At 45.4% G+C, this 20150-nt stretch overlaps 2 protein-coding genes across 7 annotated transcripts in view; one reads left to right on the forward strand and one right to left on the reverse strand.

The window, feature by feature from the left end:
* The window catches only part of ZBTB48 (zinc finger and BTB domain containing 48), a 24025-nt gene continuing 3875 nt past the window's right edge, over nt 1-20150 (forward strand). The window contains exons 1-11 of one of the 4 annotated variants that reach the window (XM_037881361.2): nt 1-154; nt 739-1443; nt 2639-2919; nt 5210-5321; nt 6272-6364; nt 7020-7106; nt 7500-7654; nt 8369-8505; nt 9578-9742; nt 10340-10428; nt 11432-11791. In XM_037881361.2, coding sequence (XP_037737289.1) covers nt 742-1443; nt 2639-2919; nt 5210-5321; nt 6272-6364; nt 7020-7106; nt 7500-7654; nt 8369-8505; nt 9578-9742; nt 10340-10428; nt 11432-11728 — 2118 coding nt within the window. In that variant the 5' untranslated portion in view covers nt 1-154; nt 739-741 and the 3' untranslated portion in view covers nt 11729-11791. Of the gene's footprint in view, nt 155-738; nt 1444-2638; nt 2920-5209; nt 5322-6271; nt 6365-7019; nt 7107-7499; nt 7655-8368; nt 8506-9577; nt 9743-10339; nt 10429-10597; nt 11792-20150 lie in introns of those variants that run through there. The other 3 variants (XM_037881363.2, XM_043531658.1, XM_043531657.1) reach the window with 3 other exon arrangements.
* The window catches only part of KLHL21 (kelch like family member 21), a 24427-nt gene continuing 18726 nt past the window's right edge, over nt 14450-20150 (reverse strand). For all 3 annotated transcript variants that reach the window (XM_037881116.2, XM_037881115.2, XM_043531659.1), the window contains one exon: nt 14450-18620. In XM_037881116.2, coding sequence (XP_037737044.1) covers nt 18327-18620 — 294 coding nt within the window. In that variant the 3' untranslated portion in view covers nt 14450-18326. The remainder of the gene's footprint in view (nt 18621-20150) is intronic.

A 20150-nucleotide genomic window follows, 5' to 3' on the forward strand; every position in this document is an offset into this window, starting at 1 on the left:
CTGGGACTCACAGGCCCCGCCCCGTCACGTCACGTCCGGCGCTTCCCCAAGATGGCGGCGGCCCGGCTCCCGCAGTAGCCGCGCTCGGTTCCGTGTCGGGGCCCTCGGGCGCCCCCTGTCCCTCGCCGGTGCCGGGGCCCGCCCGCCCGCGGAGGTGAGGGGACCTTGGCGCGGGGGGCGGGGTGGCGTCCCCCCCGGGGCGGACTGGAGGGGTTGGCGGGGGGGGAGGCGATGTCCCCCCCCCCACCCAGGGGCGGGCCGGACCGGACCGGACCGGGCCGGGGTGGGCCGGAGGGGTTACGGGGGAGGCGATGTCTCCACCGGGGCGGACCGGAGGGGTTGGAGCGGGGGGGAGGCGATGCCCCCCCCCAGGGGCGGGCCGGACCGGACCGGACCGGGGTGGGCCGGAGGGGTTACGGGGGAGGCAGTGTCTCCCCCGGGGCGGACTGGAGGGGTTGGAGCCGGGGGGAGGCGATGCCCCCCCCAGGGGTGGGCCGGGCCGGGGCGGACTGGAGGGGTTGGCGGGGAGGGGGGGAGGCGTTGTCTCCCCCCGGGGTGGGCCGGGCCGGGCCGGGCGGGTTGCGGGGGAGGCAGTGTCTCCCCCGGGGCGGACTGGAGGGGATGCCTCCTGGGGAGGGTGACCTGGAGCCTTCCCCCCCCGGCTGCTTTCTTTTCTGCCTCCCCTGGCAGCCCTTGGCCCAAGCCCCGCTGGCTCACCCCTGCCTCCTCTCCCTGCAGACCATGGATGGCTCCTTTGTCCAGCACAGTGTCCGCGTCCTGCAGGAGCTGAACAAGCAGCGGGAGAAGGGCCAGTACTGTGATGCTACCCTGGACGTGGGCGGGCTGGTCTTCAAAGCCCACTGGAGCGTCCTGGCTTGCTGCAGCTGCTTCTTCCAGAGTTTGTACGGAGATGGAGCCTCCAGCAGCATCATTCTCCCTGAGAGCTTTGCGGAGATCTTTGAGCTCCTGCTGGACTTCTTCTACACTGGACACCTCGCACTTACCTCAGAGAACCGGGAGAAGGTGCTTGTCGCTGCCAAGGAACTGTGTGTCCCTGAAGCTGTGGAGCTGTGTCAGAGCTTCAAGCCAAAATGCTTTGACGGCAGTGATCTAAACAACCGGTGCCTTCACGAGAAAGGTCCTAGGGAAGATCTTAATGGTCACTTAAAGCAGCCAACAGACTCAGACGGAGAAGAAGCTATCAAAACCTTGTCTAAAGCTAATGTTGCTAGTGAAGCCAGCCCCAGCTGCTGCACTAGGAGAGCCAAACTAACCCAGGGACCAAGTGGGAGCCCATCTCTTCTTAGGGAAAGGCTTAAAAGGGCTGTTAAAACAAATGCATTGAGCAATTCAGGTGAAGTAAAGAACACCCAGGAATGTAAAGAAATAAAAAGGCCACCTAAAAGAGGAGGCACTGAAGACAGAGGCATCAGCAATGAGGTGGTGCGTGGAGCATGTCCTAATAGGGTTTCTTTTATGAACTAAGAAACTACTCTCCTTAGAACTAAAGGTTTAAAACTTAAGCAGGGAGAGATTTGCTCCTGAAAACTGAGCATCAAGCATATAGGATGTCTGCTAATCTCAACAGAGCCAGTGTGATAAGAGGGCAAGGATGGTGGTTTAAGTACAGGAGTGGGACTCAGGAGATGTGGGTTCTATTCCTGACTCTGCCACAGAATTGCTGTGTGTCCTTGAATAGGTCACTTAATCTCTGTGGACCTTAGTGTCCCCCCTTTTGTAAAGGAGGGGAAAGGTTGACCTATATCTCAGGGACATTAAGGCTTAATTGACTACTATTTGTAACTACTTTGAGCTCCACAAATGCAGGCTATTACAGAGTACAAAGTATTTGATAGTTTTCATATTAAATGGGTTAATTACTTTCCTAGAGCAAAGCCAACACACCTGAAATTCTTAATGAGTTTGTGTATTCAAAAAGGAAGAAACTGGACATCTTAAATTAAAGAAGTACTTTGGCTCAAAGACATGATAAAATTTCATTATGAAATTATTTTAAGGTCAGGAACTTCAGAACCACTGAACAGAAATACCTTCTTGTGCAGTGTGTATTGGCCCTTTGAGAGTCAGTATTTCAGGAGGCTAATGAGACACACACTGGCTGGAGTTTGAAGAGGGCTGGGTAACTCTGATGGCTAATAACTATTTCTATACAAGCTAAGATAATGCGTTCAGGGTGTTGTTGGCAAAGACAGGGACTGATTTCTGTGTACAGCAACAGAGTTTAGTTTTGTTAGGTTTTAAAAAAATCAGACTAGCCAGGAAGCAGTTTACATCAGCTGCTGCAAAAGATGCAGAGATGCTTGTCAGGAGGCGTGTGACTGGGTGAATGTTTGGGGGGTGGGAAAGTTATCCCCTTACAGCACTGGAACAAGCTAAACATGTACAGTAGACAAGAGTCAGACTCTGCCCTGTGAGAGTTATTGGGAAATGTTCTTAGTCAAATCCACTGAGTTTGTTTTATTTTCCTGAAAGCTTCTTGTCATCAGACAATGGTGCTGTCCACAAGCTCCAGAATTTAGCTGACTTGTAAGATATTGCAGTACCGCTGTAGATATGATTTCTTGTTCTGTCTAAGGTGCTCATTGAGTTAACGTAATGGCTCCCTGTTCCATCGCAGTGGGAAATGCAGGTTGTTCAAGTCTCTGATGACGTGGCAGCAGAAGATGATGGAGAAGTTCATGAGGAAACAGGTGAAGATTACATTCCTGAGAAAAAGACCCTGAGGACCAGAAAGAAATCAAATTTGGCAAAAAAGCCTCTCAGTTCGGAGCCTGCAGGGAATGCTGGGCTGGTAGAGGCTGGGACTCCTGGGAACAGAAAAGGTACAGCTGTGCCGGTTGAATGCCCCACATGTCATAAAACCTTCCTCAGCAAATATTATCTAAAAGTGCACAACAGGTAAACATTCTGATTTTTATTCCTGTACCTTACCCACAGTAAGAGGGACCTGTGCCCTGACTGGCTTCCCGCAGGGCTGGGCTATACAGAGCAGTCGTGCTGAGTAGCTGAACTTGAGCTCATTTCTGAACTTAAACACACGGGTTTAGGCTATGAAACAATAGTACTAGGAGGCAGGCGAGACCTGAGAGAATAGTCTCTGCCTGTAGGATATCTTGCTTGTTTAGAGAAAGCTCCACTTCCAGGATGGAAAACCTCCTGGGGTACTGAGGATCTTTGCTAGAGGAAGCACCTAGTCCTAGCATTTCCCAGCTGCCTTTTTACATTTTGCTGGATCACATTTCCTGTTTGCAGTTGGCCAGGGGCAGATACCAGTAAGACCCTCCGTATAGACTCTTCGAGTCACTTTTTGGCATTGTGACCCTTTCAGCACTGACTGGGGTACTGAACCCAGCTAGCTGTTAGGGCTTCAGTTGGGGGTGAGAGAAACAACTTCTTGAAATGTGCTGAATTTATGAGTGTCTGAAATGTCTCTAAAGCACATCCAGCCTGTCATCTGATTTAATCCGACGCTCGAGCTCCCACTGGGGAGCAAGGTCTGGGGCTTGATCCGCTCCAGCTGGGCAGTGGGGTCGGGGGCCGCTCCGTTCGCACTTGCTGCGGCTCCAGGAAGCAGCAGCATGTCCCCTCTCCGGCTCCTACGCGTAGGGGTAGCCAGCGGGCTCTGCACACTGTCTCCGCCCCAAGCCCCTCCCCTGCAGCTCTCATTGGCTGGGAACTGTGGAGCAGCGCCTGTGGACGGGGCAGCGTGCAGAGCTGCCTGGCTGCACCTCTGCGTAGGAGCCAGAGGGCAGACATGCCGCAGCTTCCGGGAGCTGCTTGAGGTAAGCGCTGCCTGGAGCCTGCATCCCTGATTCCCCTCCTGCGCCCCAACCTCCTGCCCCAGCCCTTATCCAAGTCCCATCCTCCAAACCCCTCAGTCCCAGCTTGGAGCACCCTCCTGCACTCCAAATCCCTCATCCCCAGAGCTTGCACCCTCAGCCAGAGCCCTCATCCCCTCCCCTCCCACTCCCCAGAGCCCCCTCCTGCACCCTGAACTCCTAATTTCTGGTCTCACCCTAGAGCCCTCACCCCTTCCTGCACTCCAGCTCCAATTTCGTGAGCATTCGTGGCCCGCCATACAATTTCCATACCCAGATGTGGCCCTCGGGCCAAAAAGTTTGCCCACCTGCTCTAAAGGTTTGAGTAAATAACGCATCTCAAGCCTCTTCCACTCTCACAAGTCTGAGCTGGAGATCAGTATAGCTCGAATGGAGATAAGAGCTTGTCTGTGTCGAGGGGCTGTTACAGGAGATGCAGCACCTGGGAGCAGATCTCAGTGCAAATGCGGAGGAACTGCCACCTGTTAAAATTTGATCAGCCTCTGTACATGGAGCTGCCTAGACTTGCTTGTTGTTAAAAACAACTTTAAAACAATCCTAGAGCCGGAGGGTGAATGGAGCTCTTAGCCCCATAGCAACAAGGGAGAAATATGGTGTAGGACTTCAGAGTGGTAACTAATGCCTAAAGGGAGATCTAGCCCACAGTAGCCGCAGGAGGAGGGAGCTCCAGGTTCCTTCTTTAAAATGCAGACACAGGTCTGTGACAGTCACCTTAGTTTCAGAGGTCAGCATTTCCTACCTTAAACTGCAGCATGTTGGTGGGGGACAGAGAGCATGACTGAGATGATGGCTGTCTTCTGGAGAAGCCAAGGGTGAGCATTCTGCAGGAGAGCCTTGGTGAACAGATGCTCTGAAATACCATGGGAGCAGCAAACCGGCTTCCTAAAGGACAGCATTCAGAAGGGTCTCTTAGGATTTTAAGCTGTATTCTAACAACTTTGACCACAGATAATGTGTTGGTGTGAACAACATTTAACTATGTCTGAGTTTATAAAGTTTTTATTGTCCCCTGGCTCCAAATAGCTGGCTGAAAATGAGCAGTGCTTCACTAGCCTCTTTTAAACTAGGCTATGATGGGGAGTGTGGACCTAGAAATGACACTCAGTCGAGTGAAGGTCCTGTAACTGTTCATGAAGCCTCTCAAGCCACAGGACAGATTTGGTTAATTGTGAAAATAACCCATTGTCTCTGAGTCTGCTTCTCCAGTGTAAAACAGTTCAGACTCCTAGCATCCTGGCTGTAACTTGGGATCCTGTTGTGTGAGTGGTTCCCTAATCTGTCCCAAGGAAATATTTGTCTTTGCTGTTAAAGACTGAGAATTACAGATACTCTGTTTGTATTCCTTTTAGGAAACACACTGGAGAAAAGCCATTTGAATGTTCCAAATGTGGTAAATGTTATTTTAGGAAGGAGAATCTGCTGGAGCATGAAGCTAGGAACTGTATGAACCGTTCGGAGCAGGTACTTCTGGGAACTGTCAAGGGAGGAGCAGGAGACAGCAGCTGTTAAATTGTTAAAGCAGCAGCTCAAATATAGCATGTCTACAGCCACTTGCTTTGTTCGCTTCTTGCCTAGAGCTGTAACCTGAGCTGTCTATCCAGAGAAAGACTTCTCTGGGGGTGCCATGTGGTAAGAGTTTGGGTCCAACACTGGGAGGCTGGAATAAAATAACTTCTGTTTAGATTAAGGAGTTTCTATAAAATGGGACATTGTGTGCATTGATGCTCTGTGCAGTGCTGGGTCTGTTACATCCACTGCCTTTCTGTGCTGATGGGAAGTTAACACAAACGCTGGCTAGTTTAGAGAAGGATGTGTCCCTCTGGCAAACCAAGGCCATCTCACCAGGAAATAAACACTAGGCATAGCAGTAAATCCTGTGAGTTTGTCCATTTTGCTGGGCAGTTGGGAACATAAGCAGAATTAGAGCCTCCACTGCAGCGTCCTAGAACCAAGATCAACCTCAGCCATTGAAATTCAGAATAACATTGAAACTACTTCATCTGTCCTCTGCTGTCTGCCAGCTGAGCTTCCTGCGGAAGGGTGTACCGGTCCCGTGTGGGCCGTGGACAGTGACTTGCAGCAAGAAAGCGAGGGTTGGGGCAGCATGTGTAGTCCCCACTTGCTTTCGTTTGGGTTTTTGGGACAAATATTGGAGTTTGGTATAACCAGAATATTCTGACTGTGTATTATAAAGAGGACATAATGTTTACAGGTCACATGCCAAACAGTGTCCTAACCGAGCTCTCAAACTGTGAGGAGTCTGCATTCTGATATGCCCCTGTTTCCTATGCCAGCTTTTTGCTTTATCTTCTGTCCCCTTTGCCTGTATCCTTCCTTTCTTGCCTCTCCATAAGCAGAGCTGCTTCTTCATAAGGGTCTCGCTGACTATCTCCTCTCCTCCTGTCTTTCAGGTTTTCACCTGTTCAGTCTGCCAGGAGATATTTAAGAGGCGAATGGAATTACGGCTGCACATGGTGTCACACACAGGGGAAATGCCTTATAAGGTCAGCACAGTGGGCCCTTGAGCATTCCTGGGAATGACTGAGAGATGCTGTCATGAAAAGAAAGAGGGGCATGTGTGCAAAGATGCCTTTCTATTCTGGGGTTGAGGGACTGACCACACCCAGCCAGGCCTTGCACTGAGAGCATGCACCACCTTGTGGCAGTGACTCAAGGAATTTGGGCTGGTGCTGTGGACATGCATAGGTCACTGGGCTGCTGCCTACACCTTAAGAATATTGTTTTGGTTTATTCCCTTCCTTTTATGGCAGCTGCATTTATCCTGTGTCTTAAAGTACTGATCCCACCGATCCCTTCTTCCTGTCGCCAGACCATAGATGTGCTCCACGTATCACTCATCTCCTTGATAAAGGGCGTGTGTCTTGGAGGGGAAAATGCAGCACAGAGCCCAAGGATTATAGCCTGGGTGTGAGTGCCAAGGATGCACCTGGAGCTTTGGGGGCTTGCGTGGGGTTACATGTTGTAGGCAAGTGGAAAGGCATTGGGGAAGGATTTTATGTCTTGCATCTTTTCTCTTCTTTCTCCTTGGCCAAGCCCCTTTGGCCTCTCTGCATTAGTGAAACCGTAAGCTCTTCTAACTCAGTTACGGTAAGTTATCTGGAAATGGCCAGAGGCTGACTCTTGTCTCATGTATTTCAGTGTCCCTCCTGTGTACAACAATTCATGCAAAAGAAGGATCTTCAAAGCCATATGATAAAGTTACATGGTGCTCCAAAACCACATGCGGTAAGGAGGGGAAAGACTAATGTGGGGTGGGCAGAGCTGACATTTTGGGAGTAAAATATGGAATGGGTTGATGGCAATCTTGAATTATTACAGAGGGAGGAGGGATGCTAGTGCAGTGGCATGAGGCAGTGATGGATAATCAAAGGATCCTAACTTTCATCTGGTCCTAGTGTGGTGGCGTGCCACGCAAAGAACATCAGCTGGGTTGACTCTGTAATTTAGAAGCTGGCAGCCTCTAATCCTCATCTGGAGGAGACCTGTGTCTACCAGAGGCTTGACTTGGGCCTTGCGCTTTTGCTCTTGGCTGTAGTCTCTGGGAAGTCAGTTCCCTGAGCGTGTGACAGAACTCCTGCTGTTGGCCTCTGATCCTAATCCCTCTCTGTGGACTTGTAGTGCTCTGCCTGCTCCAAATGCTTCCTGTCTCGAACGGAGTTGCGCCTTCATGAGGCATTCAAGCACCGAGGAGAGAAACTTTTTGTCTGCGAGGAGTGTGGGCACAGGGCTTCGAGTCGCAATGGCTTACAGATGCACATCAAGGCTAAACACAGGTAAGGCACAAGCGTAGGCATATCCTTCAGCCCCATCTACTGTCTGTCTTCCTTGCTGACCTGCTGATCTCTGGAACACATTGCAGGGACCAGTCCTGCAGAGGCCAGGAGATGGACTAGGCGAGACAGGGATAGGCATCACCCCTGTTGAGTGGTCTTGGCCCTGGAGGGCAAATTATAAAGGCCCCTTGAGAAATAGTACCACGGAAGGCCAGCACTTGGTTCTGCAAGAACTAGCCAGCACTGCCTCTTCCCCCAGAGATGTAGCTTACCCATATGCTGTTTGCAGTTTGTGTGGCTTCCGTTGGCTCAGTCTGTTCATTGTCTTTGGAAGCTGATCAGGCAATTACTGTATCTGGCTTCATGGTGTTCTTTAGGTCACCGACACATTTCAGCACTGTTTTGTTCATGCTCCCTGTCAGTATGGGGTCCCCAGAACTTGCTGTAACATCTGAGGGCTAAGAGACTCTGGCTTCTGCTCTTTGTACCTATAGACTGGTCTAGGATATTAATCACAGTTCTTGGACCTCTTCAAGTCCTTGTTTTGAGGGAGGTTTGAAACAGGATTGAATTTGGGAACTTTGGAACAGCTGTGAAAGCTGACTTAACTCCCAGGGGTCTAACCCTTCTAATGGAGAGCTGTGGGTCGGGGTTGTTTCCTTCAGACTCTTCAGGACGGGAACAAACTGAACATGGTTCTCATTGTCCTTCCAGAAACGAGCGCCCCTATGTGTGTGAGTTCTGCCATCACGCCTTCACCCAGAAAGCCAACCTCAACATGCACCTCCGCACGCACACGGGCGAGAAACCTTTCCAGTGCCATCTCTGTGGGAAGACTTTCAGGACACAAGGTACAGACAGGATCCTTTGCTTGGCTTGCCAAGCTGGCTGTTGTTACAGCTCCTCATTCCAGCCCTTGGAGAGCTGCAGTACTTGGTGCACATTATTCCACTGCCAGGGCCCAAGCACTGAATGTGTTGGTCTTAACTCCAGCCCTGAGTGTTACCTGAGCAGGGGGTGTTCTAACGGGCCAGACCGCAGGTCCATCTGGTACTCTGCCTCTAGCAGCATCAGTACCTGATAGCTTCAGGGGAGGGTCATAGTAAGCAAGCCCTAGTGAGACGCTGTACAATTCTTTCCTGCCCCCTTGGGGCTCATACTATGTGATACTGCCTCAGGAATAAGAAAAGGAAAACATAATAGAAGCTAAAACCTCTTACCAGCTGGGAGGGAGGGAGAAGTGGCCTGTGGTAGCCAGACAGTATGGCAGCTGCTTTTTTCCCAGACTTAAAAGGCCAGCTACCAGAAAAGCATGCTGGGAAATAGCAGCTAAGGGAAGAGTTGAAATCCCCCTCCCATCTTTCTGGATGTTGAGGTTCTGGAGGGAAAATGTATCCCAGTGTTTTCAGAGCTGAAACCTGGTATATTTGAAGACTTTTTTTTTTTTAAACGTATCAGAAGTAAAACGTTCAGCTGTGTCCTCTGCTCAAAGTTCACCGCATGTCATGGCAGCGCTGAAGTAGATTTTATAAGCCTATCCTAGCACCTAAATAACTTGTGCAGATTTTTTAAGATGTTACATATTTCTGTCCTTTTTGAAATACAACATTTGTCTCCTCCCGTCTGCCCCTGCAGTGAGTTCCATAAGTTACTGCACGAAGCTAACAAATTAACTTATTTCATTGAGCATCCCCTTATTCTTTTATGCCTGGACATTGTGGAGGAGAAAGACTGACCACTCTTCCAGTTAAGGTATTCAGAACCATAAAACAGTGAATTCCCATTTGCATCTTTTCTAAAAACGTTAAGAAAATAGTGTCTGAAGGCTGTGCAGGCTCTGTAGCGGGCATAAGAAATGGCAGGCCCTCTGTGGTAAAGTTTCTGTACACGAAGGATACATTTCTTGTCTTTCATCTGTATTAGCGAGTCTGGATAAGCACAACCGCACACACACGGGTGAACGCCCCTTCAGCTGTGAGTTTTGTGATCAGAGGTTCACGGAGAAAGGGCCCCTTCTGAGGCACATTGCTAGCAGGCATCAGGAAGGAAGACCACACTTCTGCCAGATCTGTGGGAAAACATTCAAAGGTAATGCCCATTACAGCAATGCTGCTGCATCCTCCTGCACAGGAGTTATGAGGCCTCTAATTTGCCTTGAGCCTCTTTGTCTTAATTCATAGTGACCATGCAAGTGCTCGTCAGGGAATTGGGACATTCTGTTTGCCTGCTGTGGCAATCAGAGGCAAATACATGTCTGACCGTACTCCAGCTCTTAAACCTGTTTGCAGAACAGAAGTGGATCCAGTATTTGTGTTTTGTCGAACACTGAGTCTCTTGCAGGGATTCTTACGTCCATTGCTGATGCAATATTCAGCAAAACTGTGTTAGTGAAAGCGGAGCAATGGATGGGCAGGAAGGGGAGAGAACCCTTCTCCTTCAAGCTTTTCTGTGACTTAACTGGCCAAGTTTGAGGCTTTAGCACAACTCTTCAAAAAGGAATCTCCCTTTCACCATGTCCTGAGATAGCAGGATTGTCCTCATGTCCCTTGCCAGGGTAACATTTCCAATGTAGCTCAGGCCTATGATTGTTTAACTCAAGGACTCTTTGTTGCAGTGTTCAGACCATGCATTGTTGCCGTGTTCAGCCAAGTGGCTAATAAATGGTTTCTAACTTTCCCTTCTCAGCTGTTGAACAGTTGCGTGTCCATGTTCGCAGACACAAAGGAGTGAGGAAGTTTGAATGCACTGAATGTGGTTACAAGTTCACCCGACAGGTATGGGGTTTTCCTAATTCCACTTGCAATGAGCAAGTCTAAGCCCGGTTGAGTCACCAACTTCCTATTTGCAAAGAGATGAACAGAATTAGTCTTACAAAGTGGTGTATTTCTTCGGGAGGGAAAACACAGGGATCCTAAACTGAAGCATGTTCACTGTCTATTGTAGACAAGAATGAAGCAGAGCAGCACTTGGAGTGTCTGAGCTGCCGACTGCTCCGGCAGGAGTGAAAAGGGCAATGCCAGTTAGTACCCTTGTTCCTTTGACCAAGTTTTCCCTCTGTAACCCCACCAAAATCTCATCTCACTTACTAAAAACCAAAGTCCTTGGGGAGGGAGAGAGGAAGCAAAGGAGGAGATTTCCATGGACAGGTGACATCACACTCAGATTAAAAACCCCAAAAGATTGAAATGCTTTAATAAATATTTGAGGCAACCATGGTAAGAAAGCAGGTCACTAAACCTAAATCTAGTGTGAAATATGGGCCTCTGCCTTTTGCTCCCAGCCTGGGTAGTGGCTGTGATGGATGATAAATTAGTGAGGATTGAGTCCCTGCTAGAGCAGCCTGAAAGACTTCAAAAATGGGACTTTCTTTCCTCCTAGCTCTATCTGCCATTCCCTCCGCACAGCTGGAATCCTGCTCCATGGCACTGCTTTGCTGCCCTAAAGAGAAAAGACTAAGTTACCACCTTTTCTCTTATAGAGGAAGTGTTAGAGACAGAAGTTTCTATGGAAGAGCTACTCCAGCCTTGTCTTCTTACCTGTTGCCATTTCCCCCCCCTTCCTACAGCCTTTTGGGAGGAGGGGGTCTGTTCTCCTACATTTGTGAATTCACTGTGTGCATTTATTTCCCTGCGTGCTTTCTCCACCCCTAGTGCTAATTAGACCCAACTTCTTATGCCACCAACATTCCTGCACCCTGGACCTTATTCCTCACCAAGAGGAGACTCTGCTGTGCATGTTTTAGGTGGGTAATGGTGGACTTTGATTGCTCTTTTAAAGGCCCACCTGAGGCGCCACATGGAGATTCATGACAGGGTTGAAAACTACAACCCCCGGCAGAGAAAGCTGCGGAACCTGATCATTGAGGATGAAAAAGCCGTTGTGGTAGCACTCCAGCCCCCCCATGAATTAGAGGTGGGGCCTGCAGAAGTCATTGTGGAATCCCTCTCACACAGCTCCCTGGGGGAAGCGATCCCTGTACAGAGACTATGTTCAAATGAGACCTTCTCTATGACAGATGTTATTGAACAATCTCTTATCATTACTACAACGATCCCTGAAGATTGTGAAACATAGCACTTATGTCCTTGTACACACCTTTCCCTCTCAAAAATAAATAAAATGAAGTGTTAGGTTGGACTAACTGTTCACAAGGGCTTGATGTCTGTTTCAAAGCCTACATTCTCAAATACCTCTTGCTTTAAAAATATCGTACTTGTACTGAGCTTTAAGGGGTGGGGAACAGTGTCTAGCTAAGTGCTGAGCTGGTGGAAGGGCACAAACTAGGGACTTGACAGCTTACCTGTTAATGAATCAAATGTAAGTGAGCAGAATAAATCTTCCCAGCTTGACATATAATTCTGTATTCCCTTGTGCCTATTACTGTCAGCTACCTTTGCAATAGAAGAACCTGACTTTTGGAAAGATGTTGCCTTTTACAGACTTGTTTAGAAAAAAAGTAGTTTGTTTTGGGGGGAAATACAGCCCCCCCATTACTCCAGCACCGTGGCAGTAACAAGCAGAATGCCTCCTGTAAACCATCCTTCTGGTAGGCATCAGTAGATATAGTGAAACTTCACTCCTTACAACTGCCATACTTGATGTTAGTGTCTATGTATTGGTCACATGTGTGTACAAGTCCATGGCTCTTGATCTCCCTGAGGCAGCTGGGTTGAAGTCTGGCTTTATACAACCCACTACCACAAACAGCATACCAAACTTAGCCATCATGTAAGAACTAGGTAAAGTTGTTTAGTCATCCTATTTTTGCTAAGGTGACTCCAGCACCAGCTTTGGATAGTTTAACTGAGGCTGCATTTATCAAAATCACCTAAGCAAATTAAGTACCCAGATCCTACTGAATTTTAATTGGAATTAGGTATCAAGCTCCATTGAAAATCACAGGTTTAATGACTAATAAAGGAACAGCAAATGCATGAAAACTCAAAGCTAATCAGTCTCTCCAAGAGTGCACTTGCTTCCCTACCGCTGCCTTGTTAGATCAGTAATGCAGAAAGACCCTCTAAAATGTTAGCTCTCTATGGAGAGATGAGCCTAATGCCTGCTATGAATGAGATTGCAGGCGGAAAAGCATGATTGTGTATAGTCCATGTATGCAATATTGTAGCTGTGTTGGTGCCAGGATGTTAGAGATCAACTTGTTGGTGAGAGAAACTAGCTTATACAGAGCTCTTATTACCTCACGCCCCCTCTCTCTCACCTATATTCCACTATCTCATCTCCTTGGCCATTAACTTTTTATCTGGCTTGGAACCATATGCAGGCATGGTCCATGAGCCTGCACTATAGTTACAAGCTGTCATTTTGGTCAGAGGAGAATCAGGCCAGTAAAGGCACATCCTCCTGCCAGAGCTACTCCCTCTCCCTACCCTGCTGGTGACAAAGCACACAGCTGGGGCTTTTTTACACTGCTGCTCTCATTTTGGGGTGTTGGCAACCAGCACAATTTCAGAGCTAGAAGGGAGAGTGGGCCTGGCTCACAATAGGCAACATGCAAGGTAAGGGTTTAGCTCATCTATCACTCTGAGAAAGTCCTGGAACAGACTTGGCACAACAGCTGTTTGATTGCTTCATGTAAGGACGGTTTGAAATGTCTTAAGTGAAGGCTTGACATTGTAAATCTTCAGCAATTTCTTTAAAACAGGTGGCTTTTACATGCTGGTGCTTTTAAACTCAAAATCACTATGTGTACTGATCAGGGACAGACAGTTGAGGTGATTTAAGTTATCACACCTCTATCAATACTCATTCCAACCACAAAAGGATGCATAAAGTAAAAACCCACCAAAAAAAAAAAAAGCAAGTTCTCAGCTGTTTAACAGTTATGGTAGGAGGCCGATGAGCAACTTTGCAATCTAGCCGTACTTTGTCTACAGGGCTTGTATCCTTAAGATAGGCATGGTCAACTTTTTACACTGAGGGCTGTCTGCACAGCTTGTGAAAAGTCATGGTGTGTGCTTAAGAGTACCAGACTCTGACCATCTCTGTCCATTAACTACAGCTGTTGACAAAGCACCTAAATTTAAGATGCAAGTTCTCCAGTAAGAGATACCTAGTACATCAGCTGTGAGGCAATTTAAGGGAACTGAGAATTTCAATAACTGGACTACTTGAATCCCTTGGTTCCTTTATAAAAAGCTTTTAAAAAGGCTGAAAGTTGCTTTGGCTCTGAAGTAGATGTAGTTTAAGAAGTCTGTTAGTGCACAAATCAGAATTCAACCAATCTATGCTCGAGCATTTCACAAGCAGCTGATTAGATTCCAGAATGGAGTACAGATGAGAGAACTAACTCTTCCAGGGTTCGTTCTTAATTGACGCTATAGAGTACCTTGACCCCTCGGCCTGAGTTTCTGGTTATCGTAAACTGCTACTCTTAGAATACTAAATTACTCAAGTCACTTAAAGTGGGACCATATATGGCAGCAAGACCATGTAAGGGTCTGCGGTATTAGCAGTACTCAGCCTGTGATAGCCATGCAAAAGACATTTTAGCATAGTTCATTTGTGATAGGAAGGCAGGTAGCATTCTAAAAATGGTAGTGGAACAAAAATGGGATGTGTTATAAGTGTACTTAATAGTGACTAACAAACAGCTTGGAAGAGAACTCTTAAATCATACTTCCTCTATGGGTGAAGTAAAATTACCCTTCAATGTCTTCTCTTTGGAAAGTGACTATTTAGTTTGATAAACATGCATCAGAGAGAGAGCCACCACAGGCAAATTAACCCTATCAGATCTAGAACCCTCTCTGCAGTCACTGAGAGCTGAACAAAACCTTTACATTTTACATGTTTTATTTAGCTTGATCATTTCAAAGAAGTTTAAAAACGAAAGTATGAGAATAAAAATCCAAAATCTGTCAAAATGTAAAATGCCTTTGCTTCAAAGGATGGTATTTAAACAGTATTTAAAGGTTTGGACACAATGAAAGTCTACAAAAAAGTTATAAACACAAACCTAATTATTCAGCTGGTTTTGGAACTTCAAGATGACACAGGTCCAGCAGAGAGCACTACAGTAGGAGAATGTTCTACATAAATATACTTTAATAGTTCAGCATAAATACTTTACCATTCTACTATGCAAATTAAGTTATACTAAATTACAACATGTAGGCAGCAGTGCTCCACATCTTAAGATGGACTTGAATACATGTCTTGAATAACTGGCACCCTATTGAGCACCACATGGTTGTGTGTATCACTCCCATTACAATAACTGCACAAGCTCAGTGGAAGAGAGACTGACTTGAGGTTTCAGTTTAACTTTTGTGGGGACACAAATTGCTTGCTGGCATAGTATTCTACAGCCAGAAGTGAAGAAATTGCATCAATTCACTGCATTCTTCCAAGGAAATAGGCAAGCTTCACCAAAACGAGCCCTGTATCTTGCTTAACATTCGCTTGAGAACTGAGCACAGGAGCTAAAAGCATATTAAATATATTTTCAGGAACAAAAACATGTTTATAGAGCTGTAAGCCTCAAATAAGAAGCTATCCCATGTTCTTGCTTGCACACCAGCTAAACAAGAGCTAAGGGAGAGGGGAATACATAACAGAACTATCCTTTCTTTGTAGAAACAACGAGGGGTCCTTGTGGCACCTTAATTGTTTTTGCTGATACAACCTAACATGGCTACCACTCTGAAACCTTTCTTTTTAGATTTCCAACTGGTTACTATAAATTTGTGATACTAAAAAGCCTGACTGAAATAACCAAATGGTCCACTGATTGGTATTCCCAACTCCCAAGTAGGAAACTCAGTGAGGTTACCAAAACAAAACAGAAGTTAAAGTTTGCCAAATCTATCAAGTTGATTTATTCAGTCACTTTGTTCCACCCACTGTGAAGTCTTGGTAGACTGAAGTCTACCAACACAATCTAGTTGTTCTATAACCCTGTCTTAAGCTACATTCTGGTAAGGCACTGTCAATTACCTGTCAAAGTTTAAAAGTGGTCCTAATTCAGGATAATGGGAAGAATCTCTGCTGAAAGTTTGCAATAGAGAGAAAGGTTTCAGAGTAGCAGCCATGTTAGTCTCTATTTGCAAAAAGAAAAGGAGTATTTGTGGCACTTTAGAGACTAACAAATTTATTTGAGCATAAGCTTTCGTGAGCATGAAAGCTTATGCTCAAATAAATTTGTTAGTCTCTAAGGTGCCACAAGTACTCCTTTTCTTTTTGCGAATAGAGAGGAAGTGTTCCAGAGAGAATAGACTCAAGAGCTCAAGAGAAAATGCTTTCTCCCTTGGGAACTTAGGACATTTCAGTGAGTTAGGATATCCTACAGCATCTTCCAAATGAAGAAGCCTAAAGATTTGTGTGATTTAATATCTGGGTTTGTCATGAGTAGGTGAAGTTTAAATTCATACAGTTTTCCCACTGAGAAAGTGCACAGCTACAATCTTACCCACTGTTTCACTTCATCATGCTTTCCTAAGACATTAATGCTTGTTTTCAACTAGATCATGCTGGATTTTGAAATTTAAGAGCTCTGTAGCAACAGCCAGACATTCAATCAGGAAATTAGCAGGAAATTTCCTCTTCCATTGAAATCTGCTTGCTCAGGTTAAATACAGGAAATAGAATTAAGCCTGCCAGATCACTTAAATCTGAAAGGTTTCAGAGTAACAGCCGTGTTAGTCTGTATTCGCAAAAAGAATAAGGTGCCACAAGTACTCCTTGAGACTAACCAATTTATTTGAGCATAAGCTTTCGTGAGCTACAGCTCACTTCATCGGATGCATACCGTGGAAAGTGTAGAAGATCTTCTACACTTTCCACGGTATGCATCCGATGAAGTGAGCTGTAGCTCACGAAAGCTTATGCTCAAATAAATTGGTTAGTCTCTAAGGTGCCACAAGTACTCCTTTTCTTTTTTTTAAATCTGAAAGCAGAACTTACTGATTACAAAAGCAATAGAGATCTGAACAAAATTCAGTCTCTATGAACTAACTAAAGGCCCTGATTAGCATTTACCAACTGCTCAAAAATTCCAACAGTTGCTTTAAATTATTTTGATGAAGGTCAATTCTCATGTGTAATATTAACATTAGTAGGTTCTATCACTCAACAAATTGATCCATTATAAACCGTAAATTTACCTTAGCTTAGCCACAATACTTTATCAAATGTTTGAAGCAGCATAAAATTTTTCTATATACCAAATACTGTGTAATAAATTACTTTGCTCAAATCCATGGGACAGTTCCCAAGGAAGCTCTTCTATACTTCCTCTCTTTAAATAAGTTCTCCCCTAAAAATACCATTCTGATCTACTTCCTTAGTGTCTAAATGGTGAGAATACACCCTCTGCATTTTAGTGTCCCCAACTACTATCCAGGACCTGTCTGCTCAATCTAGCACAAATTTTGCCATTCTTGATAAAAAGAGTCAAGTTAAAGTCTTTAGAGCTTATGGAACATCAATAATAAATAGCAAATAACCTCACGAGACAAGACCATACTGCAGAGATTTCTCTGCCAAGTTCAACTGCAGACTAAACAATTTGATAGAAACAAAAATGTTATCCAGATTTGAATGTCGATGGAGGTTCTTCTCCAAGAGATCTTTGACATGAGCCCCCAGCCTCTAAAGTCTCTCCCCACTCTTCTTCTCAGATGGATATTTGCTTAAAAAAAGAAATTGAAATGTATTTGACATTTCCCTCAATCTAAGTTTGTGAATGTGAATCATTTTTAAAATGCAAAGTTTCTAAAGAGACATCATTCTAGTAAGGACCAATAAAAGCACAAGCTGCTTGGAGTAATGAAAATTCTGTATAAAAACTTACAGTACTGTACGGGTTTAACAATTAATTTATCACACATTTAAGGTAGCGGGGGAGGGAAATTTCAAACTTCATGACTCTCAACCTTAATATCCTTGCATTGACCTTTTTAGCAATTTAATAGGTTCTTCATGAAAGCATGAAGAGTGACCAAACTTTATTGTGGCTCTCGGCATATTTAGGGCTAGATATTTATATCCTCATATCTGCACATCTATAATGAACCCAAACTTTGTGGGTCGAATTTTCCCTCAGACCATATTGGCAAGGACCTGGGCAAGTGGTCTATCTTCCTCTGGAGCACTGAGCGGAGTATTAGATCTGAAGGCATATCTTACCAAACCAATCTCTCCCCTTTCAGAGAGCCTCTGGTACTAGCAAACTTTGGTCCTTCCTCTCTTCTATGTTCCATAAACCCCCCCCACAAAGAATGGAATTTGGTGGCAAATAGGAAATGTTAGGATGTGGAAAGACGCTGCCTGCAGGGTACTATTGACAACTGTCTGATCAAAAGCTTCGCAATGCTGCCTGCAATAGTGGTGCTTGAGTAACAAGTGATTTTTTAAAAATATCTGTTTTTTCCAGAGTTCTCATATCAGAGCTTTTCTGTGGTTAATGCTGCACCTTCTCCATCCACAGAAAAGTGCTGAGGGACAATGCACCCAAAGAGGCCTCTAACTTTCTGCCAACTATGCTTCCTACAACATTTTAATCTTTCAGGGTTTTTATTTCCTCCTGCTTGCAATTACTGATCAATCCATTTCAGAGTTTCCAAGCACCAGTTTGCCTCCTGCCCTCCCCCAAATTGACACTGGTTAATTGTAATGAATTCACTTCAAGCCACAGAGATAAGTTTTTCTACTGTTAACGTAACTCATTAAGATTCTGATTATGCAGATTCTGGCGCTGCCTGTTTAGGTTAATGGCATTATCCAGAGCAATACTGTCGTCGTCTTGTGTAGTTTGTGGCATGAACTGTCGGAATATGCTGACACTTCCATGCCAGAAGGTAGGTTCAGGCAGCCGTCCCACTATGCTCCACATTCGAGTTTCTGGATCATAAGCTTCCAGCACATCTGAAAGTTCAAATGTGTTATCGTAGCCACCAGAGACATAGAGCTTCCCACCAAGCACAGCCAAGCTCCCTCCAACGTGAACCTACAATTAAAAACATGTTATTAGAGAGGACCACCCTGGCTTAACAAGGAGATCTTCAAAGACCTGAAACTCAAAAAAGAGTCATACAAAAAGTGGAATGTAGGTCGAATTACGAAGGAGGACTATACCAAAACACAACAGAAGCATGTAGAGACAAAACCAGAAAAGCCAAGGCATAAAACAAGATAAAACTAGCTAGGGACTTAAAGTGTAACAAGAAAACCTTTTAAAAATACATTAGATGCAAGAGGAAGATCAAGAATAGGGTAGCTCCATTACTCAATGAGGAGGGAAAGACAATAACAGATAACACAGTAATGACTGAAGTGTTAAATGCCTTTTTTGTTTCAGTTTTTACCAAAAAAGTTATCAATGATTGGAAAACCAACATAGTGAATATCAGTGTAAATGGGGTAGGATCTGAGGCTAAAATAGGGAAAGAACAAGTGAAGAATTCCTTAGACAAGTTATATGTCTTGAAGTCAGCAGGGCTTGATGAAATACATCCTATAATATTTAAGAGACCTCTGAACCATTAGCAATTATCTTTGAGAACTCATGGAGGATGGAAGAGATCCTAGAGGACTGCAGAAGTGCAAATATAGTATATAATATATCGATAGGATAAAAAGGGGAATAAGGACAACCCAGGGAATTGTTCTCCTTAACCAATGAGGACAGGACATGAAGTAATGGGTTTAAATTGCAGCAAGGCAGGTTTTGGTTGGACATTAGGAAAAACTTCCTAACTGTCAGGGTGGTTAAGCACTGGAACAAATTAGCTAGGGAGCTTGTGGAATCTCCATCACTAGAGGTTTTTAAGAACAGGTTTTACAAACTCCTGTCAGGGATAGTCTAGATAATACTTAGTCCTGCCTCTGTGCAGAGCACTGGACTAGATGACCTATCGAGGGCCCTTCCAATCCTATATTTATATGATTATGCCCATTTAGGTAGGTACACTGATATCTAGCCTAGCAGATGGTCCCAAATTTGTGGGTCCTCTGCTATTGCTGGCAATTGCGGCTCTGGAACAGGTATAGTGCTCACAGGCCCCAGCAGGTGACACAACAGACACCATACCATCTCCAACAGATTTTCCTATCACCTTATTGAATTTTGCTTGTAATACGCTGCCAACACAATTGTAACAGAACTGACAAGTCCCAGCCAAATGGTCAGCAGCATTAACTCCAACTAAAGGAGCTATAATCCAAGAACCACAAAACAACAAGATACAAACAAAGATCTCTGCTAACCTATGCAGCTGCACCACATGATGGTTTGGGCACTTATGGCTTGTCTACACTGTGCATTAGTCCACAATGGAGAGGAACTGGCCCACGTGGACCCTGCTAGCGTACACTAAAAGTTCCCAGGTGCATTAACATAGTATTGTATACTACATTATTGCACACTAAATTTTTAGTGCAGGCCAGTTAGTGCGTGACACCCTAGTGTACACTGGAATTTATACCCTTCTAGTGGCACCTTAGAGACTAACCAATTTATTTATTTATTTATTTATTT

This window comes from Chelonia mydas, chromosome 18, assembly GCF_015237465.2.
Source record: "Chelonia mydas isolate rCheMyd1 chromosome 18, rCheMyd1.pri.v2, whole genome shotgun sequence".
NCBI classification, from domain to species: Eukaryota; Metazoa; Chordata; order Testudines; family Cheloniidae; genus Chelonia; species Chelonia mydas.